This window comes from Myiozetetes cayanensis, unplaced genomic scaffold (assembly GCF_022539395.1).
Source record: "Myiozetetes cayanensis isolate MyiCay16 unplaced genomic scaffold, myiCay2020 scf30, whole genome shotgun sequence".
NCBI lineage: Eukaryota > Metazoa > Chordata > Aves > Passeriformes > Tyrannidae > Myiozetetes > Myiozetetes cayanensis.
In genome coordinates this window covers 3,078,128-3,092,574 of record NW_026087522.1, presented here as the reverse complement: position 1 = coordinate 3,092,574, position 14,447 = coordinate 3,078,128, and the positions used below count along the sequence as shown (strand labels likewise).

General features: G+C 59.7%; 2 protein-coding genes across 2 annotated transcripts; one reads left to right on the top strand and one right to left on the bottom strand.

Moving 5' to 3' along the window:
- The first annotated feature begins 1,109 nt into the window (after window positions 1-1,109).
- On the top strand, window positions 1,110-2,302 carry TM2D2 (TM2 domain containing 2). Its single transcript, XM_050325933.1, has 4 exons — window positions 1,110-1,331; window positions 1,409-1,496; window positions 1,572-1,687; window positions 1,796-2,302. Exons 1-4 carry the CDS (start codon window positions 1,144-1,146, stop codon window positions 2,007-2,009), a joined length of 606 nt encoding a protein of 201 aa, XP_050181890.1. The 5' UTR covers window positions 1,110-1,143; the 3' UTR covers window positions 2,010-2,302.
- A 1,131-nt stretch (window positions 2,303-3,433) lies between these two features.
- Window positions 3,434-13,318, bottom strand: PLEKHA2 (pleckstrin homology domain containing A2). Its single transcript, XM_050325932.1, is given in 12 exon segments — window positions 3,434-6,030; window positions 6,032-6,175; window positions 6,537-6,614; window positions 6,909-6,972; window positions 7,451-7,521; window positions 7,641-7,709; window positions 7,793-7,942; window positions 9,344-9,490; window positions 11,458-11,555; window positions 11,664-11,712; window positions 12,790-12,846; window positions 12,975-13,318. Coding segments are annotated over 12 exon segments (1,260 nt in total). The 5' UTR covers window positions 13,116-13,318; the 3' UTR covers window positions 3,434-5,838.
- Between the last annotated feature and the right edge of the window lie 1,129 nt (window positions 13,319-14,447).

The following is a 14,447-nucleotide window of genomic DNA, read 5'->3' as shown; positions in this document are numbered from 1 at the left end:
TGGATCACATACAGATACCTCTGTGCACTGTACAAATAATGCACAAACGTGAATCATCCCATGGTTCCTGCCTGAGGGGCAAGAGATTCCAAAGGTCCGTATGTAGCAAGAGCCACATCCATCTCCACTGGCTTCTCCCATCACTCAGCACCACCATTGCAGCCCTGCAATACAAGGAACTGAAGACAACACCCCTTGAGGCTCCAGAGACAAGGCCAGACAGCTGGGACAGCTCCTGAGCACACGTCTGGGGTCAAATAAAATCCCTGCTCAGATGCTCAGCCAGGTGGAACGCACCTGGGATGCCCACAATCCACAGAACTGTTGTTCAGGCTCGATGGGAGATTCTCTGGAAGAACCAGGCGAAACTACCCAATAAATCCTGGAGCTCTGCAGTATCTGAAGCCACAAGTGAGACCTTGGAGCCGAGCTCTGGACTGGGGCCATTCGCTGCCTCCAGCACGGGCTTTGTGATTAGAAAAGTGAGGCAAAGTGAGAAAACCCATCGCACTGGGATTACCTGATATTCCAATAAGGATGTTTCGCTCTTTCCAAGGCTGAGATAGGAGCGATTCTCCCTTAAATCAGCACAAAAGAGCAGACGCGCGGAATGACTCAGTGGAGCGAATTTACTAAGGAACAGCGCACAAACGCACCAGGGCCGCGTCCCGTTCCCACGGGGCGGGGTGACCCCGGCGGGAGCCCGGCTAGAACCCATCGCTGCTGCGGCCGCCCCGCTGCCCGTTACCGGCAGCACGGACCAGGATCTGCCAGCCCCGGAGCTCCGCTCCTCCCGCGCGGGCGGCTCAGGGCGAGCGGGGCAGCACGGCCGAGCCCCGGTGGTGCCGGTGGAGCCCCGGTGGTGCCCGAGCCCCGAGCCCCGAGCCCCGAGCCCCGGGCGCGGTCCCGGCAGCGGGAGGCGCGCTCCGAGCCGCTCCCCTCGTGCCATTGGCCGCCAGCCCTCCCCCGCAGCCAATCGCCTCCCCTGCTGGCGCGCAGCCCCTTCCGCGGCTTCTTCCGCCTTCGCTCTGATTGGCTGCGGGCCGCCCTTCCCCGCGCCCATTGGCCGGGGGCGGCGCGGCGGCGGGCGCCCATTGGCTGCGGGCGGCGCGGCCCGAGGCCGGGCGGGGCGGCGGTCCCGCCATGGCGCCGCCCGTGGGGTACGCGCTGCTGTGCGGGCAGGCCGCGCTGCTGCTCGGTAACCTCCTGCTGCTGCACGGCCGCGGCCTCCCAGGCAACGACACCGAGCCCCGCGACCCGCCGCCGGGGCCGCCCGCCTCCGCCTGGGCCTACACCGACCCGCGCGCGCCGCTCGTGCTGTGCACCTACCTGTGAGCGCTGGGCCGGGGGCGGCGGGGCGGGAGCGGCCCAGCCCGGGCCGCCCTCACCGGCCGCTCCCTCCCCGCAGCCCCGAGGAGTTCGTGGAGTGCGACGAGCCGGTGGATCACGGCGGGAACGCCACGGCGCAGCAGGAGCTGGGGCACGGCTGCGTGAAGGTGAGGGCGCGGCCGGGGGCGGGGGGCGGCCCGCGGAGCTGCCCCCGGCCCCGCTGAGCGCTGCCCCCGCCGCAGTTCGGCGGACAGGCCCACGGCGAGGTGGACCACACGCGGGTGCAGTGCCGGGCGCTGGACGGCATCGAGTGCGCCGAGCCGCGGAGCTTCCTGCGGGGCAGCCGGCCCTGCGTCAAGTAGGAGCGGCCCCGCGACCCCCAGCCCCGCTGCCCGCGGCACCGAGCCCGCCCCGGGCTGGCAGGGAAGGCTGGCACCCCCTGACCCCTCCGCCTCTCCCCTGGCAGGTACACCGGGCACTACTTCATCACCACGCTGCTCTACTCCTTCTTCCTGGGCTGCTTCGGTGTGGATCGGTTCTGCCTGGGCCACACCGGCACGGCCGTGGGCAAGCTGCTGACCCTGGGGGGCCTGGGCATCTGGTGGTTCGTGGATCTGATCCTGCTCATCACCGGAGGGCTGATGCCCAGCGATGGCAGCAACTGGTGCACCGTGTACTGAGGGAGGGGTAGGGCTGGAGCCCTCCCTGGGCACCTCCCCTCGCTCCCAGCACAGCCCAGACTGCCTGGCACAACGTGGACTGACAGGGCTGGAACTCACCGTGCAGAGCAGTTAGTCTCGTTAATGCCTCTGTACAAACCTTGGACACAATGTTGGTCAGTGTATATTTTGCTTATTTAAAATAATCTGGATTCTCTCCCCCCCCACACACCCCCCACAGTGACAGCTTAAGAAATCAGACCTTGCAAACAGAGGAGGTCAAACAAACCTTAATAAAATCTGGAAGGAGCTGACTCCACGTCCTTTGGGGATTAATTAAGTCACAGCCACCCAGAGATGGAGGCCAGCCCCAGCACCCTGGTGACCTCATGGTAAGGTTGAGTAAACCCCGTTACAGGGACTCTGTGGCAAAGCATCCAGGAGCCATCAGAGTGCTGGGAAGGGCCCTGAGCTGCCAAGGGGCAGCTCCTTTCCATGTGCCAGGCACCCCTCCAGCCCCAGCCCCAGCGTGGGGTGCCTGTGGGAGCTGCAGCAGCCTCGCACCCAAAAGAGGAAGCCCCACCAGCTGCAGGCTGAAAACTCACCGAGCTGAATAAAAAGGGGAAAAGGAAGCTGCAGCAAGTCCCAGCCAGGGCCAGACACAAAGATCTGTGTATGCAAATGTCCAGTCACACTTGAGGTGAACCAGCAAACACTCCTGGTCTCACACAGCTCTGCAGGCTGAGGCCCCTCCAGCCCTTTGCCTTTGGCCACCTTCACCCTGCAGTTCTACTCCTGTGGAGCTGCCTCGGGGCTCAGCTTGCCTGGGAATTGTGCCTGTTCCAGTTCTGGTTTGTGGCTCATTGCACCAACTCCTCTCAGGGCAAGGGGGGGCTGTTGCCCAGTTAGGTCACCACTGATCTGAGCTTGGCAGCTTCGACTGGGGTCAGGGGGAGGCTTCATCCTGAAACTGCCACATTCCTCAGCAGAACAACTGGGCTGAAAAGTCCATGGAGGGGAAAAAATTCTGCAGCGAGCCAGAAAAAAAAAAATTAAATAATCCCCGGTGCAAAAGCCCATTGTCATGAACAGCTCCCACGTCCCAGCCCCCTGCTGCCAGCTCACAGCAGGACCTCAAATTCCTTCCTGCACAGGCTCTCCTGAGCTGCACTGAGGAATACCCAGGGCCTTGCTCTGGCAGCTTCCCTCCTTCTTGTGCCTTCAGAAAGGCAAAGAGACATCTCTGTGCCCACCATGTACTGTCCCCCCAGACCCAGAGCCCCCGTGTGTGCAGGGCAGCAGTACCCTGAGGGTGGGGGGTACCCACCAGTGCTCTCGGGTTCCCCCCAGCTGCTGCACCCTGTGCCCCCACCCCACTGGGGACAGCGTTCAACCCCCTGGCAGTTCTTACCCAAAATACACAGTGCAATGGGACGGCGTGGGAAAGCAACTGGGATTTCCCTCTTTATTTAAAAACACTGGGAAGAAAGGGCCCTCCAGCATTTACAGGTGAGGGGGGAGGCAGGTACCCCACACCCTGGAGCATCACCCGCACCAGGCCCCCGGCCCTAAGAGCACTTGAGATCCCCAGCCAGCACTCAGGAACGTCTGCAATCCCCTGGGAATGTCCATCAGAACAGAGCAAACCCTCCTGTCACACCACTCTGCCTGCAAGGCACCCCAAATCTGCAGCACCCCCAGCAAAGCCCACAGCACACACTTCAGGAGGGAGCAGCTCCGGGGGATGTGTCCATGCCAGGGAGCTGGGAGGCAAATGCAGAGCTAAGAGGACACCAGTTTGCATTAAAATCACCACAAAGCTCACTGAGGTCTGGCTGCATCTGCCCGGTCCTTCAGGATGGGACGGAAGTTCCTCTCCCCAACACCACCTGCATAACAGATGGGTCTGGAGCACAGCTCAGCTCCACACTTGAAATTCATCTGCAGCCTTTGCACTGTCCTGGGGATGCGGGAGGGTGGGAACGAGCAACAGGAATGTTGCAATAATGCTGGAGTCACTGGTAGTTTCTCCTCCTGGATAATTAACCCTAATTGTGCAACAAGCTTCTGTTTTACCATCCCAGGCCTGAGGAAACTGTGCAATTATCAAGCACCAGGAACACTCAGGACTCCGTGGTTCCAAGGCCTTGGACGAAGGAACCATCACCCCTCTGCGTTCCCTGTTCTCCAAAACTGAGGTCAGAGCGCTGTCAACAAACACTGTGACTCTGATGGATGGGCTTACCAAACTACTAAAACATTCCTGGAACACTGTGTTAAGAGCCAAACAGCAAGTCAGCCTAAAAAAATTAAAGATTTCAAACTCTAGTGCAAATAAAGCAAAAAGGAGCAGAAAAAGGAACAGCAGGATCTGAGTTGCTACAATTAAATAACAAGTACTAACACTTGCCCCGTACCGTTTGCTTCGATTCCCACTTGTTTTCATCGTCTCAATGTTCTCCAACACCTCCACACAACACCTTCTGAGACCCTCTTGCCCCTGAACTCGGGGAGCCCCATCCTGCCTCCCCCAGCTGCACCAAGGCAGCTCCCCTGTGCCTGCCCCGGAGCAGCCCCACCGATCCCCAGAGGGGATCAAGGCAGGAAGGTGCAATTGGAATCGTGCTGAGGTCAGTTGGGCTCGTCGAGGCTCAGAGCTCAACTGATAAAGCTCCGCTCAGCCCTGGGCTGAGGCTGAAGCACAGCTGTCGAACAGCTGGAGGCCCCAAAAGGGCAGGGAGAAACCAGATGTTGCGCTCCTGGGGAGCACGTTGGGCTGAGTTTGCAGAGCAGAGGATGTGCGATGGCCAGGGAAGCGAAAGGGAAGCTGTGTCCTCACTCGGCACCCGGGATTGCACTCCCTTTCGGGGTGAAGGTATCAGGCGATCTGGCTGCCAAGGGAACACCTGGATTTTCTACACACTATTTATCACACCTACAGGAGCTCATTTGGTTATGGAAATCACGATTCACATTGCTCTAAAAATCTCCTGGTGGTTTCCACCTCGGGCAGGCAGTGGGTGAGTCAGCCAGACAAGTCTGCCCAGTTCCATCAGGCACTCGGTTTTCGGTGCTTTTTGCTCAAAGCCCTTCACCACCCAGTGTGTCCAGGTGTGCACAGTGAAAAACCAACACCGTACCTGAGGATGCTCCCACCTGGGAGCCACTGTTGCTCCAGCTGCCTGCTCCAGCTTGTGCTCAGGAAGTACCAAAAAACATTTGGAGAGGCTGAGCACCTGCCCGGGCTGGGGTTCAACAGGAGCCACAGGTATAAAAAGGACGTAATGAAAAGCCAACAGATTGCTGATACACCCCTGGGCAGGCGGTGGGAAGAGCTGGTCCGAGGGGAATAAGTCATTGGAAGGGGAAGCTGCAGCGAGTCCCCTGTGTGGGCAGCTGTGGGCTGGTTATCTCTCAGCTCTTCCCCACTCCTGGGGAGTCTGAGCAGCTTCAAAGGGGGCAGAAATGTTTTTCAAACACAAGAAAGGCCACACTTCCCTTCACGCTTCCAAGACCTCCTGCCGCTTCCTCCAGACTTGTTTTTTGGGGGAAATGATGGAGCTGCAGAAGATGTCCCCTCATCCGGGTCCCCAGCACCTCCTGCCCCACACAGCAAGTGCTGGCAGCACCTTCCAAAACAGGAGCCACTGGGGCCAAGCCCAGGCAGGAGCAGCCAGGGACCCGCTCCCTGCAGAGCAGGGCACAGGATGCAGGTCCAGAGCGATCCCGCATGGCAGGGAAGGGCTGTGGGGAGGGAAGGGCCCGCCCCGCACAGCCCGAATCGCCCCTCAGGGACCCCCGGCAGCCGCGGGGGCAGCGGGTGGAGCCGGGGGGGTGGCTCGGTGCGCGGTCAGACGTCCGAGGTCCGGATGCTTTCATCGTCCAGGTCGAAGGCGAACGGCTTCTCCTTGAGATGCTGCGGCTCCGAGCGGTGCCGCAGGCGCGTGCCTGGAGCGGCTCTGCCGGCGCGCTCCGTCAGGGCCGGCACGAACACCGAGTCTCTGAGCGGCTCCGGCCGCTTCCCCTCCGCCTGCAGCCCCTGGCGGCACCGGCGTCCAGGGCTGCCAGGACGAGCTGGACGGGGCCCTGCACGGCGCTCTCCGCTCCTCCGCCGCCGGCCGTGGCTGCGATGGGGCCGAGGAGCCGCCCGGCCTGCCCATGGAGGTGGATCTCATGAAGGACATCTCCTGCAAGGACAGGGCAGAGTGAGGCTGCTGGGTCTGTACGCTGTGCCCTGCCCGCTACACTCTCTGCAGGAGAGAAAAGAGCCTAGAGCAAAGGGAAATTCCACAGCCTTTGCCATCCATCAGCCTCTCGCTGGTGCCTCGGAGCAGAGCAGGGCTCACGCAGGTCCACCTTGACAGCTGAATCTCACTCTTCCACTTTTTCAAGGAAGCTTTTCCAGTGACTGGTAAACCCAGGGAGGGCAGGGATCTCACCCTGGAATCAGTCTAACCAAGCACTTACACCATCCACTAAACAAATCTCTCACACATTGGCATAAACTCCATTAGACACTAAATATGAAGCAGAAAGGACGTGACCTACCCTGGGGCGGGTCTTCAGGGCCTGGACTGCGGCCGTGATGGCCCGGATCCAGCTGTGCATGTCCTCGGGGCTGTCTGCCTGCAAACACACCAGCCCCAGTGAGGCTCTGCCTCCTGCCACCCGTGGTGCAGCCACGCACGGACACGTGAGGCACCCGCTGTCCCGGCATTCCCGAGGCTCAGCTCTGCCTTTTCCTGCTCTCAAACAGTCCCTATTATAAATAAGCCCAAGGGAGAAGTGAAACCCCCCCACAGCTCTCCCTCAACCGTAACTCGTGTGTTACAGCCCCATCTGTTCATGTCCACTGCTGAGGGGCTGCGGGGAACAGCCCAACTCACTGCTCCGAAAATTACCCCAGCCTTGGCTGCTCACCTGGATGTAGAAGGTCCTGGAGCTTGTTATGATTTCAAAGAGGTTGTCCCGCATCAGGAGGTCACTAGAAACAGTGAGAAAGAGACAGTCACACCAGCAGCCATTGCGGATGGATAAACCTGTGTTTATCCTCATCTCTGGGGTGTGCCAGGGAGAAACATTTTGAAGGCAAACTCATCACACACCCTCCCCAGCTCTGCCATCAGCAGGCAGAGCCCTGCCCTCCCTCACCATAACCCACCGCATTCCCAGCTCGTTTTAAATGTCAGCTTGCTATTACTTATTAGGAATAAACAATTCAGAGATACATCAATACAGTGTATCTTTACTTTAGCTGAAGAGGTTTGTTTTCTTAGGTCATTTTTCACTGCAGGCCTTCAAGTTATGTTGATTTTATCAGCGTTTGCTGCAATAACTTCCCAAGACACTGCAGCTGCCTGGGCAAACACCTCAAGAGCTGCCTCCCACCAGCAGCCAGAGGTCCCGCTGGCTGCTCTGGCCCGGCACAGCCTGGGGCAGGGAAACATGGACGGGAGCATTACCCAGACTTGACCAGGCACTCGTGGGTCTTGCAAACGTCCTTCAGGAGAATGGAACGCAAGGGCTCCTTGTCCTGCAGAGGTGGGAGGAGATGCTGATGGGCTTGGCTGGACTGTGCCTCACCCAGGCCCCTGCTCTGGCACAGCAGCAGCGCCCAGAGCTGTGCTCGGGGTCCCGGCGGGGGCTGCTCACCTGCTCACACTTGTAGTAACTGATGGAAAACTCGTCCAGAACGAAGAACCGCCGCTTCCAGCTCTTCCTCTGGAAAAGAGGAGGAAACTGCTGGGTGCTGGGCTCCACCACCCTCCCTGCCCAGGCGCCCCTGGAGCAGCCCCGGCACTCACCACGTTCCCCTGCTTCACGCAGAAGCCGCTCTTGAGCACGGGGGGCCCGGCGGGCGGCTTGGCGGCCGAGGGGGGGATGTAGCTCTGCGAGCGCCGCAGCAGCGGGTGGGCAGCCCCCACCTCGCTGCCCTCCCCTCCGTCCCCACCGTTCTGCAAGCAGAGGGAACAGAGTTACTGGGAGCAGGGAGGGGAATTCCCTGCTGGAAGGCAGGACAGCCAGCTGCAGGGAGAAGCCACCTGAGGCAAGCCCCCAGCACAGTGTGGGAGCCAAGGGCTAATGGCAGGGCTGGACACAGGCAGGGAATGAGCCAGAGGCCAGCACCCACCCCTGGGTCCCTCCAGTGTGTTCCAGAGCACCCCAAGGGGAGGACCCTGCCCCACTGCCAGCATGGCCCTGGCAGCGCCCTCCCTTCCCCCCAGCAGTGAAGAGGATGGCTGAGATGAAACATCTGCTGCACTCAGCTCCTTCCCCATCCCTCCAACCCCTTCCTCCCCTCGGCTGAGGTTTGCCATTGCCATGGCAGCGGGGTGGCCCTGCCTGCCACCAGCCTTATATGGCCCCGTGCCGGTGCGACTGCCGGTGTGGTTAAGCTGACGGCCTGCCTGCCCTGTGCCTTCCAGCACCTACCAGAGCTGCTTCAGTGTCCCCAGGACAGACAAACAACCCCTTGGTTGGCCCTAAAGTGCTGCCCAGCTCCTCCAGAGAGCAGCAGAACAGAGCTCTGGCCCTGCTGGGATGGGGATGTTGCCTGTGCCCCTCGCCTGGGGCTGTGCCAGCTCTGCTGGGTGTTACACACGTGCTGTCCAAAGTCAGAGGTGAGGACACTCCTGCAACAGGGAGGGTCACCCCCTGGAGCTGGGGTGATGCTGCTGGCCAGCCTGGGGGTGCAGCCAGAGTGTGGGGCTCCCCACTGTGGCCCCGCAGCAGCACCAGCCAGGAAACCACAGACGCACCCAGGAAGCTGCAGCAGAGGAATGGCCATTTCAGGTAGAAAGGGAAGCAAGAGCACAGAAACATTGCGGCAGCTGATGCTCCACCTCCAAAAAACCCCTCTGCACCCCACTCCCCTGCGCACACCTCCACAGCCCCGCCGAGCCCTGCGGCCAGGCGAGCGTTAAAAGCAGAAACCGCTGCAATGATCTAATTCTCTGCTCTATTTTCAGTGCTGCCACTGATAAGGGCTGAAGTGAGACCCAGAGCTGGACGAGTGCCCAAAGGTGGGCGATGCTGACGGCCACGTGCACACCCAGCCGCGTGCCAGGGAAGGGGGTGCAGAGCCACAGCAAGCGGTGCCAGCCACCACCCCCAGGACAGGCCAGTCCCCCTGCCCTGGGCACCTCCAGGAGGGATTTGGACCGAGTGGGTGGATGGTGATAGCCAGGAAGCCGAGTGGATTCATGGCTTCCTCCTCCTCCTCACACCCCTCATCTCATCACACTTCAGAGCAAGACAAAGCAGAGGTGCCACAGGGTGCTCAGAGCAGCCATTTACACCCGCAGTGGGAAGGGTACCACGCTGGTTTCCAGAAACAGAAGTGCAAACCAGCTCACCTGGTTGATGGAGATGGGCGTGTGGACCACCACCCCCCCGACAATCTCTGTTTTGTAGGCCACCTGGGGCTTCCTCTCCTGGGCCTGGGGGACCACCGGGGCCTTGGCAATCTCCGTGGCTGGCGGGACGCTGCCGCCCTTTGGCACCTGTGGGAGAAACAGAGGGATGAAGGGCACAGGGCGACCATGCAGGGCAGCTCCCACACCTGCACTGGGCACCCCAGTCTCTGCCTAATGCAGCAACATCCCTTCAAAAAATAACACCTGAACAAGCACCCCACTTAGGAAGGGTGTGGGTCCCCCTGGGCGGCTTGCAGGAGGCACCCAGATGGGAGATGAGAGGTGCTGAATGATTAAGCATCACCTCAGAGGCGCCTGTGATTCGCCTCTGCAGCTCAGTGCGTTTGTGGGACACTTGCTCCTTTAATTGTCCCCGCTCCACTTACAGCCGGGCTTAATGAGGAGCTGGGTCTGGCTAACGAGGCTGAGCTGCACGTCCACAGCCGACAGCCGGGCGCTAGCGAGCCCCCCAGCCGGGCTGTGACCCTGCTGAGCGTGGCCTCACCCCCCTGGGCACAGGCTGTGCTGCAGGGACCCTGCTCCCAGCACCGGCATCTTCCCTTTCCCCTTCCCAGCTCCTTCCCTCTGGCACCTGGCTCTGGACAGAAAGGTGTGTTTCCAGCTTTCCCTTCCCGAGCCTGCACTTCCACTGCCTTACTGCCATTAGTGGGGTCCCTGGCTCCAAGCCACCCTCCTGCTTTCCCCCAAAGCAGGGCAGAGTGGCAGCGTCACCCACATCCCAGTAGCCCCGAGTTTCCCAGCCAGCCCGTGACAGCTCCTCCCTGCAGGGCTGGAAGAGCCGGTCGGCCAGCTGGGACACAGCCAGAGTCGGGAAGGGTTGGTCAGCACCAGGGTATGGAAATCACCACAGTTCCTTGCAGAGGCAGAAGATGTATCTCATCTTCCTATCACCCTGAGTCCCACCTCTGCCAGCCTGGCAGACCCTCCACCCCCATCCCTGCCCTGGCAGCAACCCCAGAGGAAACTACACTGATGGTACAGCCAGACACACTCCCAGGGCAGGCTCTGGCTACAGCTCTACCCAGCTCTGGAGGTGAAGGTTGTGGCCAGTATCACCTGGACCCAGAAAGAGAAGGCACGAGCCAGAGCCCCTGCAGTCACAGAGGTTGTCACACAATGCATTTGCAGACAAAAAAAGAAAAATACAAGCCAGGTCTGATCTTGCAGATGAGTTTGCCACACAGGCTACAACATGGCATTCCAGGGATTTTAAAGAAAAAACTCATCTGATCGGCCCCAAACCTAAACTGTTTACAGTGATTTTTCCTTGCATTTAGCTTACACACCATAAACAGCACGCCTCAGTGCACGGTCTAGTGGAACTCTGCTTGCATTAAGCACTGGCCCCACTGCTCGCTGCAGTTCTGCAGAAACCCCCAATCCCCTCACAGGGGACCCCCTCCAGGTGCAGGGAGAAACCATCCTGGAGCTCCCAGCCCCGAGCCCCCGGTGCGGGCACTGCCAGCTGAGCGTCACCCCCAGCCTGCGGATGAGGCTCCCCCTGCCCCCATGGCACAGGGAGGGAGCGCAGCACATCCCCCATCGCCGGCAGCTCCGGGCAGCTGCGGAGCACAGACTCTGCGAGCTGCTGGGTCAGTGACCATCAACTCACGGCCCTCTGAGCACACCAGTAAATGAGAGGAGACGGCAGACGAGCCCCTCTGGATGCAGGCACAGCCCGCCTCGCCATTCCCCACAGCGCAGGGCATTCGCTGCGCCTCATCACAAGACCCGGCATTCCAGGGAGAATAAAAATGGAGTAAATAAGTTATTGAAGCACAAGAAAGACGCCCTTTGACAGCCACAGTGAGGAGCTGGCTGGGCTGGATCCCAGCCAGCAGGAGCAACAGGAGGGAGAGGGCCCTGGAGCAGGCGGGGATGGGGACGGCTCCAACAGGACCTTCCTGGGGCGCAGCCCCTGTCCCCCAGAGCTGGGCTGGGAGGGTGAAGAGAGACACACCCAGTAAATCCCAACCAGGAGGATCCCTGGGGATGGTGGAGGCAACATCTGAGAAGAGCATTAAGCGACCTACCGTGATCTTACTGGCCCGGTTCAGCGCCTCCACCCAGTCCTGCAGATCCTTCTGATCGCTGGCTTGCAAGAAATAGCGCTGGGAGAGAGCGTTGATAACTGCCGAGGAAGGGAAGGACAAGGACAGTTGGCAGCAGCTGGGAGGGCTCATGGCCATGCCACAGCCTCCTGAGGCTCACAGAGCCTGCTGGGGTCTCCCTCACTCACCAAAGCAGAACGGAGTTTTCGGCTTCTGTTTCGGGGTGGCGACGCTAACCTGTGACAGAGCAAATCAGGGCAGAAATTAGGGATAACAGCCCATGCTCACGGTGGGCACGAGAGCTGGGCATGAGGTTCCAGCTGCTGGGAACTGGCCCGTGTCAGAGTGACACCAATCACACGCAGCAGCGGGCACAGGATCCCAGGGGAAGGTCAGCACAGAGCCAGGACCTCCATCCCCCGCGTCCCCCCCGGCACCGCCTGCACTATGCAGCAGAGGACAGAAAGCTTTCAAGGGCCCTGGAAACATGAGTTCTTCTGGACTAACACAGTTGCTCTTGTCAGCAATTAAGAAAATTGAGGGAAAATAGCAGTGGTTTCTCCCTAAAGAGTAGGAATCATTTATATAAGAATAATATTCCTTGGGGCTCCAAGCACAGCATTCATGGAGTATTTACTCTGACAGCCCTCCTTCTTCAGAGCCACTCCATAATGCTTTAAATATGTTTTCTCAAGCAAACCTCCATTTTTCTGGTATATTTACTGTTGGTAGTTCCAGCTGCTGGCAGAACTCAACCACGCAGTTTGTGACCAAACACTGTCCTGCAGCAATTTTCATTTAAACTAAAACCTATATAATTTGTAAGTGAGGCTCTTTCTGAAATGGGGAAGGCTCAGCCTCCCGGCGTTGCTTCATCTGTGCTTAATTTATAAATCATGATTCAGCAGGAACAGAGAGATCTGTCCAATTCTTTATCCGGCTCCAGGATAAAGCCGAGCTGAGCCCGGCGTGGCAGCCACGAGCCCCCCACTCCCCCCACAGCGGCCGAGGGGCCACTTGCAGGAGGAGGACTCTGCTCTCTGCTCTCACAGCTGCAGCTCCACGTCTCACTCACTGGTCCTGCAACAGTTGTCACTTATTGCACTATTTCTGCCTTCTCCTAGAGCCGGATGACACTGTTAAGACACGCAGAAGTGAGTTTCCCACCCCAGGGAGGTTGTCATGAGCTCAGGCAGGACCAGGACCTGGCCTCGGGTGCTTCCAGGGCAAGCCATCGCCTCTCCTGGGAATGCTGCATGGATAAGGGGATAACAGGGAGAATCCACCTTCCCCTCTGCCCCACCCTGACATTACCTTGGAGATATAGGTCAGCTGCAGAGATCCGACAGCACCCGCTCCGATGGCCAGGTTCTGCAACACGGGGAATGAGCAATGGGAGGTAAATGACAGGGAGCAGGCGGCAGGGGCGAGCCAGGCTGTCGTTTGTGCCCTCGCGGTCGAGCAGCAGCCTCGGCCACATCCCCAGCACATGAGCCTACCTGAGGGTTGTCCATGTACCACAGCAGGTGGTTGGCCTGGGTGTCCAGGATGAAATACCTCCGCAGAAACTTGCCACAGGTCTCATTTTCTTCGATGTCCAGGAACCCGCAGATACGGTTCTGTCGATCCAGGTACGGCATGCCGGGCTCCTTCTGGCATCACCCTGCAGAGTGAGGGTGGGCAGGGAGAGGTGGGTGCTCTGCTCCCACAGACCCAGCTCCCCAGGGAGCTGCTCCTGCACTCACAGCCATCCCAACCCAGTGGAGCCAGATGTGCCAGGATGTCAGCACAGTCGCTCAGCCACATCTGAGCTCACCAGAGGGAGAGGAAAGGGGTATAACCTACCAACCCATCACTCCCAGCCCCAAGAGCCACCAACGCCAGATCCCTGGGAACTGTGGCAAAAAATGATCCCGGAGCAGACTGTGTGCTAGAGAGAGCCCGAGCTCACTCCCAGGAAATGGGAAACAATCTGCAACTCCAGCAGAAAATCCGTGCAGCCAGGATGCCGAGTCAGCAGGGCAAACAATGACCCATCACAACGGGGCCACACCGTGCCCCTGGGTCTGCCAAGGGCACGGACCCTCCATGGCACTGTCCCCCAGCCGGGGTGGGCCAGAAGGTCTCCCTCGAGCCCCCCTCGGCTGCAGCAGGAACACCGTCACTTCCAGCCCCGCGCGGGGAGTGGAAACGGCACCGAGAGCTGCGGGTGGGCAGGACACGTCCCACGGCCAGGGCAGAGCCCCCTGCCCACGGAGCAGGGTGGAGGGAAGGGCTGGGGGCGGCCGTTACCCAGAGGATGAGAGCGAAGCCGGTGTGGTTTGTCTGGCAGGAGAGGGGTGATCACGCAGGTGCCAGAAGCAGAGCTACACAAATAAGAGACCTCGTGCAGAAAAGGAGGAAATACTATTTTTGAGCTGCAGTGGAGTGGGGCCCAAGGAGGCAAGGGTTGTGCAAGAGCTGGGGTGCAGCTGCAAAGGTAGAGAAGGCAGAACACAAGTCAACCTGCTGTTAGGACCTCAGTTTATCACCAGCATTTCAGAGATGGGTATTGGGGCTTGGCTCATGGGGAACTGTGCTGCTGCAGGGGGAGAGGTTGTTTTAGACCAACACAGGTGCCCCAGTGCAAAGGTTTATGTGGGGCACTTCATGTCTCACTGCTTTTTTGTGGGGTTATTTTTGTGGTGGGGAGGCACGTGGAAAGCCAATTGCCAGGTGCCTCCAACCACACCAACACATTCAGATCAAGCCTCGTAAACTCTTCCTTCTGCTGATAATAAAAATCCAGAGGTCCCTCCAGTACCATCCCTCATTACCACAGGCTCATCTGGGACCCCACAAAACAGCTCAGCCCTCCTGTGCACACTGACCTCAGGTTGTACTTGAGTGTGCACAAAGCTCTGGGCAGAGGAGACTGGGACTGCCCCATACTCAGCCCCCAGCCTGTCCCCTCACATCCCACTGCCCACAGG

Bases quoted from the DNA above. Each gene is read 5' to 3' on its own strand.
- TM2D2 (XM_050325933.1), top strand. From the start codon at position 1,144: ATGGCGCCGCCCGTGGGGTACGCGCTGCTGTGCGGGCAGGCCGCGCTG. The intron at 1,497-1,571 runs GTGAGGGCGCGG...CCCCCGCCGCAG, and splicing joins TGGGGCACGGCTGCGTGAAG to TTCGGCGGACAGGCCCACGG. The intron at 1,688-1,795 runs GTAGGAGCGGCC...CTCCCCTGGCAG, and splicing joins GGCAGCCGGCCCTGCGTCAA to GTACACCGGGCACTACTTCA.